The 13,328-nt window shown below is 49.1% G+C and overlaps 1 protein-coding gene across 2 annotated transcripts in view; it reads right to left on the bottom strand.

Moving 5' to 3' along the window:
- Positions 1–13,328, bottom strand: part of TSHR (thyroid stimulating hormone receptor) — a 55,182-nt gene that overhangs the window by 8,019 nt on the left and 33,835 nt on the right. For both annotated transcript variants that reach the window (XM_075844475.1, XM_075844476.1), the window contains 4 exons: positions 6,485–6,556; positions 3,764–3,838; positions 942–1,016; positions 296–370 (listed from right to left, as the gene is read on the bottom strand). In XM_075844475.1, coding sequence (XP_075700590.1) covers positions 296–370; positions 942–1,016; positions 3,764–3,838; positions 6,485–6,556 — 297 coding nt within the window. The remainder of the gene's footprint in view (positions 1–295; positions 371–941; positions 1,017–3,763; positions 3,839–6,484; positions 6,557–13,328) is intronic.

The raw sequence follows: 13,328 nt of genomic DNA on the forward strand, positions 1-13,328 counted from the left end.
GAGAAAAAGAGGATAGGAGGACTAATCCCCAGGACTACGAGCCCCATAATGTATAAAGGATGATGGAGTATTCAACAGCCAGGGGTGGGGGGGGGGGGGGCTGACATCACACTCCACCTGTAGACTGTAGGGAGCATTGGCGTTGTCTCTTTAATGTTGTGGTGGGGCCCTTATTTCCTATAGGGGCCACTGCATAGGCTGCACATTAGATATATCCACCCCTGCTGTGATTAGTTCGTCATTGGACACTATCGGAGCCTTTGTAGCAATGTAACAACCTGATCATGTGACTTACACAAAGAAGCTGACCACCAGAGAGTGGATTCGGCTTATATCTGGGAAAATGGAAAGTCCAGTGTTTGAAATCCCTCTGAAAAAGAAGAGAAGATACATAGGGTGACAGTGACATTACCCACATTCTAAGCCCCACCCGCATGTCACCCCCAAACCACCAGACTTTACACTGCTGCACTGCAAACTATTAAGGGGACAGAACGAGCAAAACTCCCCTTCTATCCCGTCCATATCCTGCCCTCAGAATATCTGTAATATAGAGAAGGTGGAAATATCATTTATTATTATTATTATTCTGCTGCTGTATAAAGATATTTCTCTTGGAGCGGGTGATTTTAATTGCGCAGAGCAACCGGCCATTACAAGTCCTAGGAGCGCTCACCCACTTTCCTCACTCACCTCCTCCCAGGCCGTCCTTCTAGTAAATATGTGTAAAGATTGGGGCAGACGGGAACGGATGATGGGGGGGGGGGGGGGGGTAGTTCAGCCAATGGTCACTGGAGAATGGCCGCTCTGCGCTCTTATTAGTGGTGATTGAGACATGGGGGATGGGAGAGGCAGGTCAGGTGTTTGTGTTGCTCACCGGAAAATGGTGCCACTTACATCTCACGAGATGGCCATATGCAGCCCCCACCCCATGTACTCACAGATAACTCAGCATCGGCAGGTCCTGGAAAGCTCCTGATTCAATGCAGTTCAGATTCATGAGACTTCGGACTTCTCTGCAACACAAAGAAAAGTAAAGAGGGTTCCAGCAGGAACAAAAAAGGGGCAAGCCCATAGATACAGGGTGTGCAGGTGGAGGTGCCTGGAGTGCCACATAGTGCACAGAGTCCTCCCCATAGGCTTGAGTGGCACAGTTTGGCTGTTTTCATATTCTGCTGTAATTCTATCAGCCACAATACACAGATATATCACAATCCCCCTCTCCCTGAAACTCCAAACCTGTCACAGAGTTTCCATCTGAACACGCCATAGAAAACAGTACACGTCTCTAGAGATGAGTGACATGACCAAGGCACGAGGTGCAGAGTGCCTCACATACTGATTAACAGCATATCGGTCATGGAAACAATTCTACAGCCGGTTTTGCCCTAGGAAGGGGTTAAGCATGGAAGTGATTGGTCGCGCTATAACCCAGTCCATATGTTCTCTGATCAGAAACGTTATCGGCTATAATCCCTGTCAGCATGATGTCAGCGGGCGTAGCACAGCACAGAATTTGGCTGACCCCCGCTCAGCCTGAATGTGACGGCAGGTTCAGCTCTGACTGAAGGTCTGTAATATTTCTAGAAACATGTGTCAGCCGCCTATAAACACCGGACCCTCACACTGGTGTCAGTGTCATGAGAGCTCATCCAGCAGGGGGCGTTAGAGCTGAGAGCCGGTCACCCCTCCACCGAGGCTGCAGATCCGGACACCCCTCCACCGAGGCTGCAGAGCCGGATACCCCTCCACCGAGGCTGCAGAGCCGGTCACCCCTCCACCGAGGCTGCAGAGCCGGTCACCCCTCCGCCGAGGCTGCAGAGCCGGTCACCCCTCCGCCGAGGCTGCAGAGCCGGTCACCCCTCCGCCGAGGCTGCAGAGCCGGTCACCCCTCCGCCGAGGCTGCAGAGCCGGTCACCCCTCCGCCGAGGCTGCAGAGCCGGTCACCCCTCCGCCGAGGCTGCAGAGCCGGTCACCCCTCCGCCGAGGCTGCAGAGCCGATCACCCCTCCGCCGAGGCTGCAGAGCCGGTCACCCCTCCGCCGAGGCTGCAGAGCCGGTCACCCCTCCGCCGAGGCTGCAGAGCCGGTCACCCCTCCGCCGAGGCTGCAGAGCCGGTCACCCCTCCGCCGAGGCTGCAGAGCCGGTCACCCCTCCGCCGAGGCTGCATAGTGGGTACAGTGTGAGGGGCGGCAATCAAGCAGAATACTCATTGCATTTATTTATCCCGTGTTCTTGTGTTTGGTTTAACCGCTTGCTCCTAGAGTTGCATCCTCCAAAACACAAGTCCTGGAGTCGTCATCTTTCAGCAATAACAACTGGGAAAGTTGGTGACAACCATAATCATTACTTATCACTGATTGTCCAAACTTCTGTATAATAAATCTGCCTAGTTCTGCAGTGATCGTTCCCCTGCTCCTGTATGTAGAAGATTTGCCATTTTGATATCTGGGAAAGTAGAGAGAGAACCCCTAATGACGGCCATATTGGTTGTCACCCAACTATCCCAGAAGCAGATAAAACTAAGAACCGTCTGACACTGACAACATCTTCATCATGATCAAATCTCTCAATATGAGAAAGCTGGGTGACAACCGCTGTGGGAGCTGAGCTGGCGCCCCTATTGTGTTGGGTTGGTGGTCTTTATTATATATCATATGGTAACAGGACCAGTCAGATACGGCAGGCTATTTTCTATAATGCCTGCTGTTTTGTAGATCTGACCCCAGGAGCTTGCGCTCTGATATCAGCACAACTTCTGTGTGCTGTACAGTTGTATCTGGAAGAATCCTCCTGATTTTCTGCCAGCTCCTCCGCACTGGAAGCTGAGAAGTGTCAGAACCTCCTCGTTCCTATAATCGCCCCACAAGCTGCCAGGATCGCGCCTTATAAACAGACGCCGTCTGCCGCAGGTTTATTTTCATTTTCTTCTCTTACACAAAGTTTTCACAGGCCGGGAGCTTAGAAAAACACAACCGGCAATTACCTGCGGTGTCCTGGCTGGGAGTGGGAGGAAGAAGAGACTGGTGCAGGAGTAAGGGTCTGTCAAACAACAGGTCCCAGCAAGACTATAGCCTTTGTGGCTTAGGGGGCACTATGCTGGCACTGTTATGTGAGCACAGTGTCTGGCACTAATATGGGGGCATTGTCACTATATAGGGGGCATTGTGGGCATCACTGTTATGGAGGTACTGTGGCTGTGGCTGTTATGGAGTTGCTGCGGCTAGCACCCCCATAACCGTGTTAGTCAGTATTTTTTGGTGAAAAAGGTGGCCATCCTTTTCAGTGTGTGTGGATGTGTGTGTATATAACCCCTGACCTCCAACAAGAGGTCTCAAGAAGCTGCGGTGCTGTGGTCTCGCCAACCATCTCCAGCAACAGTTGCCAGAGTTGTCACAGGTGCCCCTCACCCACATTGTCGCATGTCCTCTCTGACCCACATTATACAGATCTTGTCCTTTAGACAAAAGTGACGGCCTCATTGACCCTCTCCTATGAGATGTAGTTTAATAACAGCAGGAGAACATCCAAACTCTGGCTAAATCCAGGCACCAAGTGAACCCTGTCCACCACCTATGACAGACACGCGCCATTTCACCCCCCCCCCCTTCTCAACAGGGTGGGCGTGGCCAAAGTATTGGAATGTTGTAACAAACAATGTATCAGCTCAATACATGTGATCACCCAGATCCGTCCTCCAGCCACTATGGGCCACTATGAAGTGACGCTATGGATCTAAGATCCCGTGGGAGGGGGGTACTCACATTTCAGTGATCATTTCAAGTCCCTGAAAGGCTCCGGATTCCACCCTCCTCAGTTCAGTGTCCAACGTTATAAAACTGCAGAGAGCAGAAGAGTCACCATGTCATGTACGATAATGTTATATGGTAATGTTTATACTGTGCTATATTGTACAGACATTATTATATACAGACATGTAGCAGGGAGTGACTGGGGAGGTAACAGGCGACTGGGGGTAAGAAGTGACTATAGGGGGTATGGGGGAATGACAGGGATACAAGGTGATTGGGGATACAAAATGACTACAGGAATACATCATCGGTTCGCCCTCGGGTTGTTGTGGTTCTACCATTGAAGATATTTAATGAATATCTTACACAGTTATGAAAAACACTCAGGGACGTCTCCCACAGAGCAATAACCATGCCAAAACCAGCACAGGAATCAGACGCTCCAGTAACAATGGTGAGATGTGTGTAACAAGGAGGAGATGTGTGTAACCAGGAGAAGATGTGTGTAACAAGGAGAAAATGTGTGTAACCAGGAGAAGATGTGTGTAACAAGGAGGAGATGTGTGTAACAAGGAGAAAATGTGTGTAACCAGGAGAAGATGTGTGTAACAAGGAGGAGATGTGTGTAACAAGGAGAAAATGTGTGTAACCAGGAGAAGATGTGTGTAACAAGGAGGAGATGTGTGTAACAAGGAGAAAATGTGTGTAACAAGGAGAAAATGTGTGTAACAAGGAGAAAATGTGTGTAACAAGGAGAAAATGTGTGTAACAAGGAGAAAATGTGTGTAACAAGGAGAAAATGTGTGTAACAAGGAGAAAATGTGTGTAACAAGGAGGAAATGTGTGTAACAAGGAGGAGATGTGTGTAACAAGGAGGAGACGTGTGTAACAAGGAGGAGACGTGTGTAACAAGGAGGAGACGTGTGTAACAAGGAGAAGACGTGTGTAACAAGGAGAAAATGTGTGTAACAAGGAGGAGATGTGTGTAACAAGGAGGAGTTGTGTGTAACAAGGAGAAAATGTGTGTAACAAGGAGGAGATGTGTGTAACAAGGGGGAGACGCGTGTAACAAGGAGGAGACGTGTGTAACAAGGAGAAGATGTGTGTAACAAGGAGAAAATGTGTGTAACAAGGAGATGTGTGTAACAAGGAGGAGTTGTGTGTAACAAGGAGAAAATGTGTGTAACAAGGAGGAGTTGTGTGTAACAAGGAGAAAATGTGTGTAACAAGGAGGAGATGTGTGTAACAAGGGGGAGACGCGTGTAACAAGGGGGAGACGTGTGTAACAAGGAGAAGATGTGTGTAACAAGGAGAAAATGTGTGTAACAAGGAGAAAATGTGTGTAACAAGGAGGAGATGTGTGTAACAAGGGGGAGACGCGTGTAACAAGGGGGAGACGCGTGTAACAAGGAGGAGACGCGTGTAACAAGGGGGAGACGCGTGTAACAAGGAGGAGAAAATGTGTGTAACAAGGAGAAAATGTGTGTAACAAGGAGAAAAGGTGTGTAACAAGGAGGAGACGTGTGTAACCAGGAGGAGACGTGTGTAACCAGGGGGAGACGTGTGTAACCAGGAGGAGACGTGTGTAACCAGGAGGAGACGTGTGTAACGAGGAGGAGACGTGTGTAACGAGGAGAAAATGTGTGTAACGAGGAGGAGACGTGTGTAACGAGGGGGAGACGTGTGTAACGAGGAGAAAATGTGTGTAACCAGGGGGAGACGTGTGTAACCAAGAGGAGACGTGTGTAACGAGGGGGAGACGTGTGTAACCAGGAGGAGACGTGTGTAACGAGGGGGGGACGTGTGTAACGAGGGGGAGACGTGTGTAACGAGGGGGAGACGTGTGTAACCAGGGGGAGACGTGTGTAACCAGGGGGAGACGTGTGTAACCAGGAGGAGACGTGTGTAACAAGGGGGAGACGTGTGTAACCAGGAGGAGACGTGTGTAACCAAGAGGAGACGTGTGTAACGAGGGGGAGACGTGTGTAACCAGGAGGAGACGTGTGTAACGAGGGGGAGACGTGTGTAACCAGGAGGAGACGTGTGTAACCAGGGGGAGACGTGTGTAACCAGGGGGAGACGTGTGTAACCAGGAGGAGACGTGTGTAACAAGGGGGAGACGTGTGTAACCAGGAGGAGACGTGTGTAACGAGGGGGGGACGTGTGTAACGAGGGGGAGACGTGTGTAACGAGGGGGAGACGTGTGTAACGAGGGGGAGACGTGTGTAACCAGGGGGGGACGTGTGTAACGAGGGGGAGACGTGTGTAACGAGGGGGAGACGTGTGTAACGAGGGGGAGACGTGTGTAACGAGGAGGAGACGTGTGTAACGAGGAGAAAATGTGTGTAACAAGGAGGAGACGTGTGTAACGAGGGGGAGACGTGTGTAACGAGGGGGAGACGTGTGTAACGAGGAGAAAATGTGTGTAACAAGGGGGAGACGTGTGTAACCAGGGGGAGACGTGTGTAACGAGGGGGGGACGTGTGTAACCAGGAGGAGACGTGTGTAACCAGGAGGAGACGTGTGTAACGAGGGGGGGACGTGTGTAACGAGGGGGAGACGTGTGTAACGAGGGGGAGACGTGTGTAACGAGGGGGAGACGTGTGTAACGAGGGGGAGACGTGTATCATGTAATGATATGTGATGGAAGGAACTTTGGGTTGCAGGGTAAGGGTAGACATCAGTCTAGTGGGACCCTAATCACTGGTTGTCATCCCTCGCCCCGGTTCTTACATTCTGCTGATGTTGGCGACATTGGTGAAAGCCCCTCTGGGAATTACCGGGATCCACGTCTCCATCAGACGCCTGCAAAGACATCATAAATAATCATTATATTTGGGGGTATTTTCCCACGGGCTCGATTTGCTGCAGATTTTCTGCGATGGATTTACAGTACCAACAAAGTGGATAAGATTTTAACAAATATTCTCCCGACCCTGCGGCTAAAATCCGAACATAATTCCTGAGGAATTTTTTTTTTGACTTTACAATCCGCAGCATGTCAATTTATGCCGCGGTTTATGAGTGGAGATGCTGCTTTTTTCACCCATATACTTGTATAAGGAACATAAAATGCCATGTAAATATAGCAGGCTGTGTTGTGTAGCATTTCCACAGCTATATGTGCAGGAAGAATTCACTATTTGCTGCGGATTTCTGAGATTGCGCTGTGGATTTTCCTTTGCTCATGGGAACAGCTGAGCCCGGAGCACTGATCCCCGTCATGTTAGATTTTCCTTGAAATGATCAGAGAATAACCGATCACATGATCGCTGCAGGGAACCAATTTACCCTCACAATCATGTGTTTTGGTACAATAAGATCTTGTTCACACAGCGCAGATTTGCTGCAGATGTTTCATGTATTTTTTATGCCAAAACCAGAATTGATCCAGGGGAAACGATCTATAGGACCTGCTTTTATATATTATTTCTTCCGTTTAGGTTCCGTTCTTGGTTTTGACTTCAAAATCTGCAGCAAATCTACACTGTGTGAACAAGACCTTATTGTACCAAAACACATGATTGTGAGGGTAAATTGGTTCCCTGCAGCGATCATGAGATCAGAGAATAACCGATCATTTCAAGGAAAGTCTAACATGAGGAGGGATCAGTGCCCCGGGCTCAGCTCACAACCGCGGGGGCAACGGTGCCAGGGGCCGCACATCAGCCGAACGGCTGCAGCGCAGGAACATCATCTAATTGAGGCAATTATACAAACCATGAGAGTTTTAGTTTCAGGAAAAGAAAGTCAAGGATCAGAGTAAACACAACCCAGGAAATTCCATCCACATGAACGCAACGTCCCGCTCCATCACGTAAATATGGGAAAGATGTGGGGAGGTGATGGATGGGGGGCAGAGCACAGCACCTGTCCTGATACCAGCAGCGGGCAAATTACAAAAACATGACATGATTGGGAATGTAGTGCTGTACAGGTCTCTATCACACTTGATAGGATTAGATACACGGCTGAGCAAACAGTATCACACATGATAGGATTAGATACAGGAGCTCAGCAGACAGTAGCACAAGATAGGATTAGATACAGGAGCTCAGCATACAATATTACACATGACCAGATTAGATACACAGCTCAGCAGTCGGTATCACACGATAGGATTAGATAAAGCAGCTCAGCAGACAGTATCACACATGATAGGTTTAGATACACGGCTCAGCAGACAGTATCACACATGATAGGATTAGATACACAGCTCAGCAGACAGTATCACACATGATAGGATTAGATACACAGCTCAGCAGACAGTATCACATATGATAGGATTAGATAAAGCAGCTCAGCAGACAGTATCACACATGATCAGATTAGATACACAGCCCCAGCAGACAGTATCACACATGATAGGATTAGATACAGCGGCTCAGCAGACAGTATCACACATGATCAGATTAGATACACAGCTCAGCAGACAGTATCACACATGATAGGATTAGATACACAGCTCAGCAGACCGTATTACACATGATCAGATTAGATACACAGCCCCAGCAGACAGTATCACACATGATAGGATTAGATACAGCGGCTCAGCAGACAGTATCACACATGATCAGATTAGATACACAGCTCAGCAGACAGTATCACACATGATAGGATTAGATACACAGCTCAGCAGACAGTATTACACATGATAGGATTAGATACACAGCTCAGCAGACAGTATCACACATGATAGAATTAGATACACAGCTCAGCAGACAGTATCACATATGATAGGATTAGATACACAGCCCAGCAGACAGTATCACACATGATCAGATTAGATACACAGCCCCAGCAGACAGTATCACACATGGTAGGATTAGATACACAGCTCAGCAGACCGTATTACACATGATCAGATTAGATACACAGCCCCAGCAGACAGTATCACACATGATAGGATTAGATACACAGCTCAGCAGACAGTATCACACATGATAGGATTAGATACACAGCTCAGCAGACAGTATTACACATGATCAGATTAGATACACAGCCCCAGCAGACAGTATCACACATGGTAGGATTAGATACACAGCTCAGCAGACCGTATTACACATGATCAGATTAGATACACAGCCCCAGCAGACAGTATCACACATGATAGGATTAGATACACAGCTTCATGATGGGGAATATCCTGTTGTGTGATGACCATGGTCCGCAGAGATTCTCAGGGCACATGTCAGTAGGAGATGAGCGGCTGTGGGCAGGAAATGGGGGGCACAGGACCCGTCTACCCCCGGACAATGCTCTTATTGAGGGCCGCACAATGCTCAGTCAGCCATGCAGCCAAATCAGCGCAGCTCTGACACAGTTAAATAAACAGCAGAGATGAGACACGGCTCCGAAGCCGCAGATATTTCCCCCAGCTCCAAATAATCCCAACCAGAGAAATCTTCACTGTGCAAATAAACTCCAATCAGCCAAACATCGATGGGACACGGCGAGGAGGGCGCTGCGCCAGGGGAGCGACCCGGGACAGATAACGCGTTATCATGTGTACAGTGAAATTCCTGCACCTCGGCATCTGATAATCTGGAATCACACCAGGAGCAGAAATAACCTGGACATAATCTACGGCGGTATTGTATTCTGGGCTCTGAGCTTCACTTCCCCCACAAGTGAGTTTTATAGCATTTTCTGTAACAGTCTGATAATCCAGAATATTTGACGATTCAGCACCTACATTATAGATTAATGCTGGATTAAAGGAACTTCACTGGAAATACACAGACATATATATGATTAGATGCAGAGTGCTGGGAATACAATACATTACAAGCCTGGAGGCATGAGAGGGTATATAATCAGCACTGGCCCCCGAGGCTTGGCTTTGCTCAGGGGCCCCATCTGTATGGCGTTTGTATGTTCTCTCTGTGTTCTTGTGGTTTCCTCCTACACTTCAAATATCTACCAAAAGGTAACCGGCTTCCAGTGTGTGAGATTAGAGTGTGAGCTTCTGGGGTCAGGGATGATAGGAGTGATACATTGTGTGTGAGATAGAGAGATTAGAGTGTGAGCTCCTGGGGTCAGGGATGATGGGAGTGATACAATGTGTGTGAGATAGAGAGATTAGAGTGTGAGCTTCTGGGGTCAGGGATGATAGGAGTGATACATTGTGTGTGAGATAGAGAGATTAGAGTGTGAGCTCCTGGGGTCAGGGATGATGGGAGTGATACATTGTGTGTGAGATAGAGAGATTAGAGTGTGAGCTTCTGGGGTCAGGGATGATGGGAGTGATACGTTGTGTGTGAGATAGAGAGATTAGAGTGTGAGCTCCTGGGGTCAGGGATGATGGGAGTGATACGTTGTGTGTGAGATAGAGAGATTAGAGTGTGAGCTTCTGGGGTCAGGGATGATGGGAGTGATACGTTGTGTGTGAGATAGAGAGATTAGAGTGTGAGCTCCTGGGGTCAGGGATGATGGGAGTGATACGTTGTGTGTGAGAATATAATTAGATGTATCTGAGCGTTTGCAGTGCCTCCTGGTGTTTGCATCCGCCTCTCCTGGTACCACGCATCCACTATTGGACACTGGCTCACTGCTGCCACCTCATGGAGAGCAATGGTGCTGCACATGGCAAGGAGCTGTATAAATATGGTGATTGATATAATCCACCCTAATGGGTTTCTACCCCTCCCCAACAGCTGACTGTGTCTGTCTCCAGGTGAACTACACGAAGTATAAACCACAGAAATAATGAAACCTCCCAACGAAAACCATGTCATGTGGTATAAATAACGTGCGCTCACAAACCGTAAAATAAGTGACACCACCTCAAATTAGACAACAACCACGTAAGTAGTGATACATCCCCGGCTCTAATATCACTGTACAATTAGAGGGATTTGCCATTCAGTAGTGTGGGAAAGCTGAATGACAACCGTTGTGGAAGATGTAAGGGTGACCATATTGGTTATCACCCAGCTAATATAAGAAACGGTTGAAAGGACAACTTAAGGACTTCAAGCTGAAGAGGTGGTTCAGTCCTGGAGCCATTAGTTTGAGCAGTGGATGGGGAGGGTGTTGTTGGTCGCCCGGCGGTTGGGGGTTCCCAGCAGGCGTTGATTACGTATCGATGGCTGTCTCTCCATTACTTTTGTGTTTGGCTATGTTCACACGTCGCATATTTGTTGAATCTGCACCGAAATTCCACAACATAATTCAGTATAATGTAATTGCATGGGGTTTTAACAACATAAAAAAATCTGTAGTGGGTTCCAGGCATGCAGAAGATTTTCACATCCGGATATTAACGGACCAGGTGAAAGGTAAAAAGAGTCCTCATAACTTTAAGAAATGAGTCCATAAACATATCAAATTCGGCGCTCAGACGCTCTCTGGACATGAGACTCAGCTGGGACCGTGTGCACACAGGGAAACTGGACAACGTTTTCCTCGACATGGTAGATGCAGCAGATGTGGGTAGGATCTTCTCCAGAAGGTATTCTGAGCCCAGTGGTTCTACCTCCAACCATGTCCGCAGAGCGGGAAAAAAGGCCTATTTCAGGCTAATAGAGTATTGGGTTAGTGCATCTACTCCAACGAGGCAAACGTCGTCCAGTGTCCCGGTGTGCACAAGGACCCAGCTGAGTGTCATGTCTAGAGAGCGTCTGAGCGGTGAAATAGATCTGTATATGGACAGATTTTCACATCCGCCGCATGCCGCAGATTTTATTCATTGCTTTACAGAGCGTGAAGTCGGCGGCTATATCCGCACTAAAATCCGCAATGAAATCTGCGTGTAACACTTGGATTGTATTGCAGAATTTGGTGCACGTTCTTAGGCCGTTCACCAGCGTAATATTTACCCCTTCATGGAGCAGGAAAAAGATGAGGAGCGCAGGGCATCCAAAGATCAGGACTGTAGGGTCAGTGGTTCGCACTCATGTGGGTACAGCAGGAGTCACCTCCATATAATGAGACCCTTCATGTTATTTATCTGCTTATTCATGTCCATAATTCCCCCCATTATTCACAGTGAAGCGACCACAAAGTAATAGAGACCAGCCTCCCTGTGCGCCCCAGGATTAGAGGGGGTCTGCTAATTGGCTGCTCGTCATCAGCCGGAGGAGACATTAATCAGCAACTACCAGAACGTTATCTGATGTTTGTTTTACCTTCACAAGGAGTAAAATATTCGCCAGTAGTCTGCTCTCTCCGTACTATTCACACTGCACAGGGGGGACAATGCATAGACGGAAAGAGGATACAGGTGCTGGCAGTGATCTATGCAGTGGTGGGGGATACAGATGCTGGCAGTGATCTATGCAGTGGTGGGGGATACAGATGCTGGCAGTGATCTATGCAGTGGTGGGGGATACAGGTGCTGGCAGTGATCTATGCAGTGGTGGGGGATACAGATGCTGGCAGTGATCTATGCAGTGGTGGGGGATACAGATGCTGGCAGTGATCTATGCAGTGGTGGGGGGGATACAGATGCTGGCAGTGATCTATGCAGTGGTGGAGGATACAGATGCTGGCAGTGATCTATGCAGTGGTGGGGGATACAGGTGCTGGCAGTGATCTATGCAGTGGTGGAGGGAGACAGATGCTGGCAGTGATCTATGCAGTGGTAGGCGATACAGGTGCTGGCAGTGATCTATGCAGTGGTGGGGGGGATACAGCTGCTGGCAGTGATCTATGCAGTGGTGGGCGATACAGGTGCTGGCAGTGATCTATGCAGTGGTGGGGGATACAGATGCTGGCAGTGATCTATGCAGTGGTGGGGGATACAGGTGCTGGCAGTGATCTATGCAGTGGTGGGGGATACAGTTGCTGGCAGTGATCTATGCAGTGGTGGGGGATACAGGTGCTGGCAGTGATCTATGCAGTGGTGGGGGATACAGATGCTGGCAGTGATCTATGCAGTGGTGGGGGATACAGAGGCTGGCAGTGAGCTATGCAGTGGTGGAGGATACAGGTGTTGGCAGTGATCTATGCAGTGGTGGGGGGGATACAGATGCTGGCAGTGAGCTATACAGTGGTGGGGGATACAGGTGCTGGCAGTGATCTATGCAGTGGTGGGGGATACAGGTGCTGGCAGTGATCTATGCAGTGGTGGGGGATACAGGTGCTGGCAGTGATCTATGCAGTGGTGGGGGATACAGATGCTGGCAGTGATCTATGCAGTGGTGGGGGATACAGATGCTGGCAGTGATCTATGCAGTGGTGGGGGATACAGGTGCTGGCAGTGATCTATGCAGTGGTGGAGGATACAGATGCTGGCAGTGATCTATGCAGTGGTGGGGGATACAGGTGCTGGCAGTGATCTATGCAGTGGTGGGGGATACAGGTGTTGGCAGTGATCTATGCAGTGGTGGGGGGATACAGATGCTGGCAGTGAGCTATGCAGTGGTGGGAGGATACAGGTGCTGGCAGTGATCTATGCAGTGGTGGGAGGATACAGATGCTGGCAGTGATCTATGCAGTGGTGGGGGATACAGGTGCCTGCAGTGATCTATGCAGTGGTGGGGGATACAGGTGCTGGCAGTGGTGGGGGATACAGTTGCTGGCAGTGATCTATGCAGTGGTGGAGGGATACAGGTGCTGGCAGTGATCTATGCAG

The sequence above is a fragment of the Rhinoderma darwinii genome, chromosome 12 (assembly GCF_050947455.1).
Source record: "Rhinoderma darwinii isolate aRhiDar2 chromosome 12, aRhiDar2.hap1, whole genome shotgun sequence".
Taxonomy (NCBI): domain Eukaryota; kingdom Metazoa; phylum Chordata; class Amphibia; order Anura; family Rhinodermatidae; genus Rhinoderma; species Rhinoderma darwinii.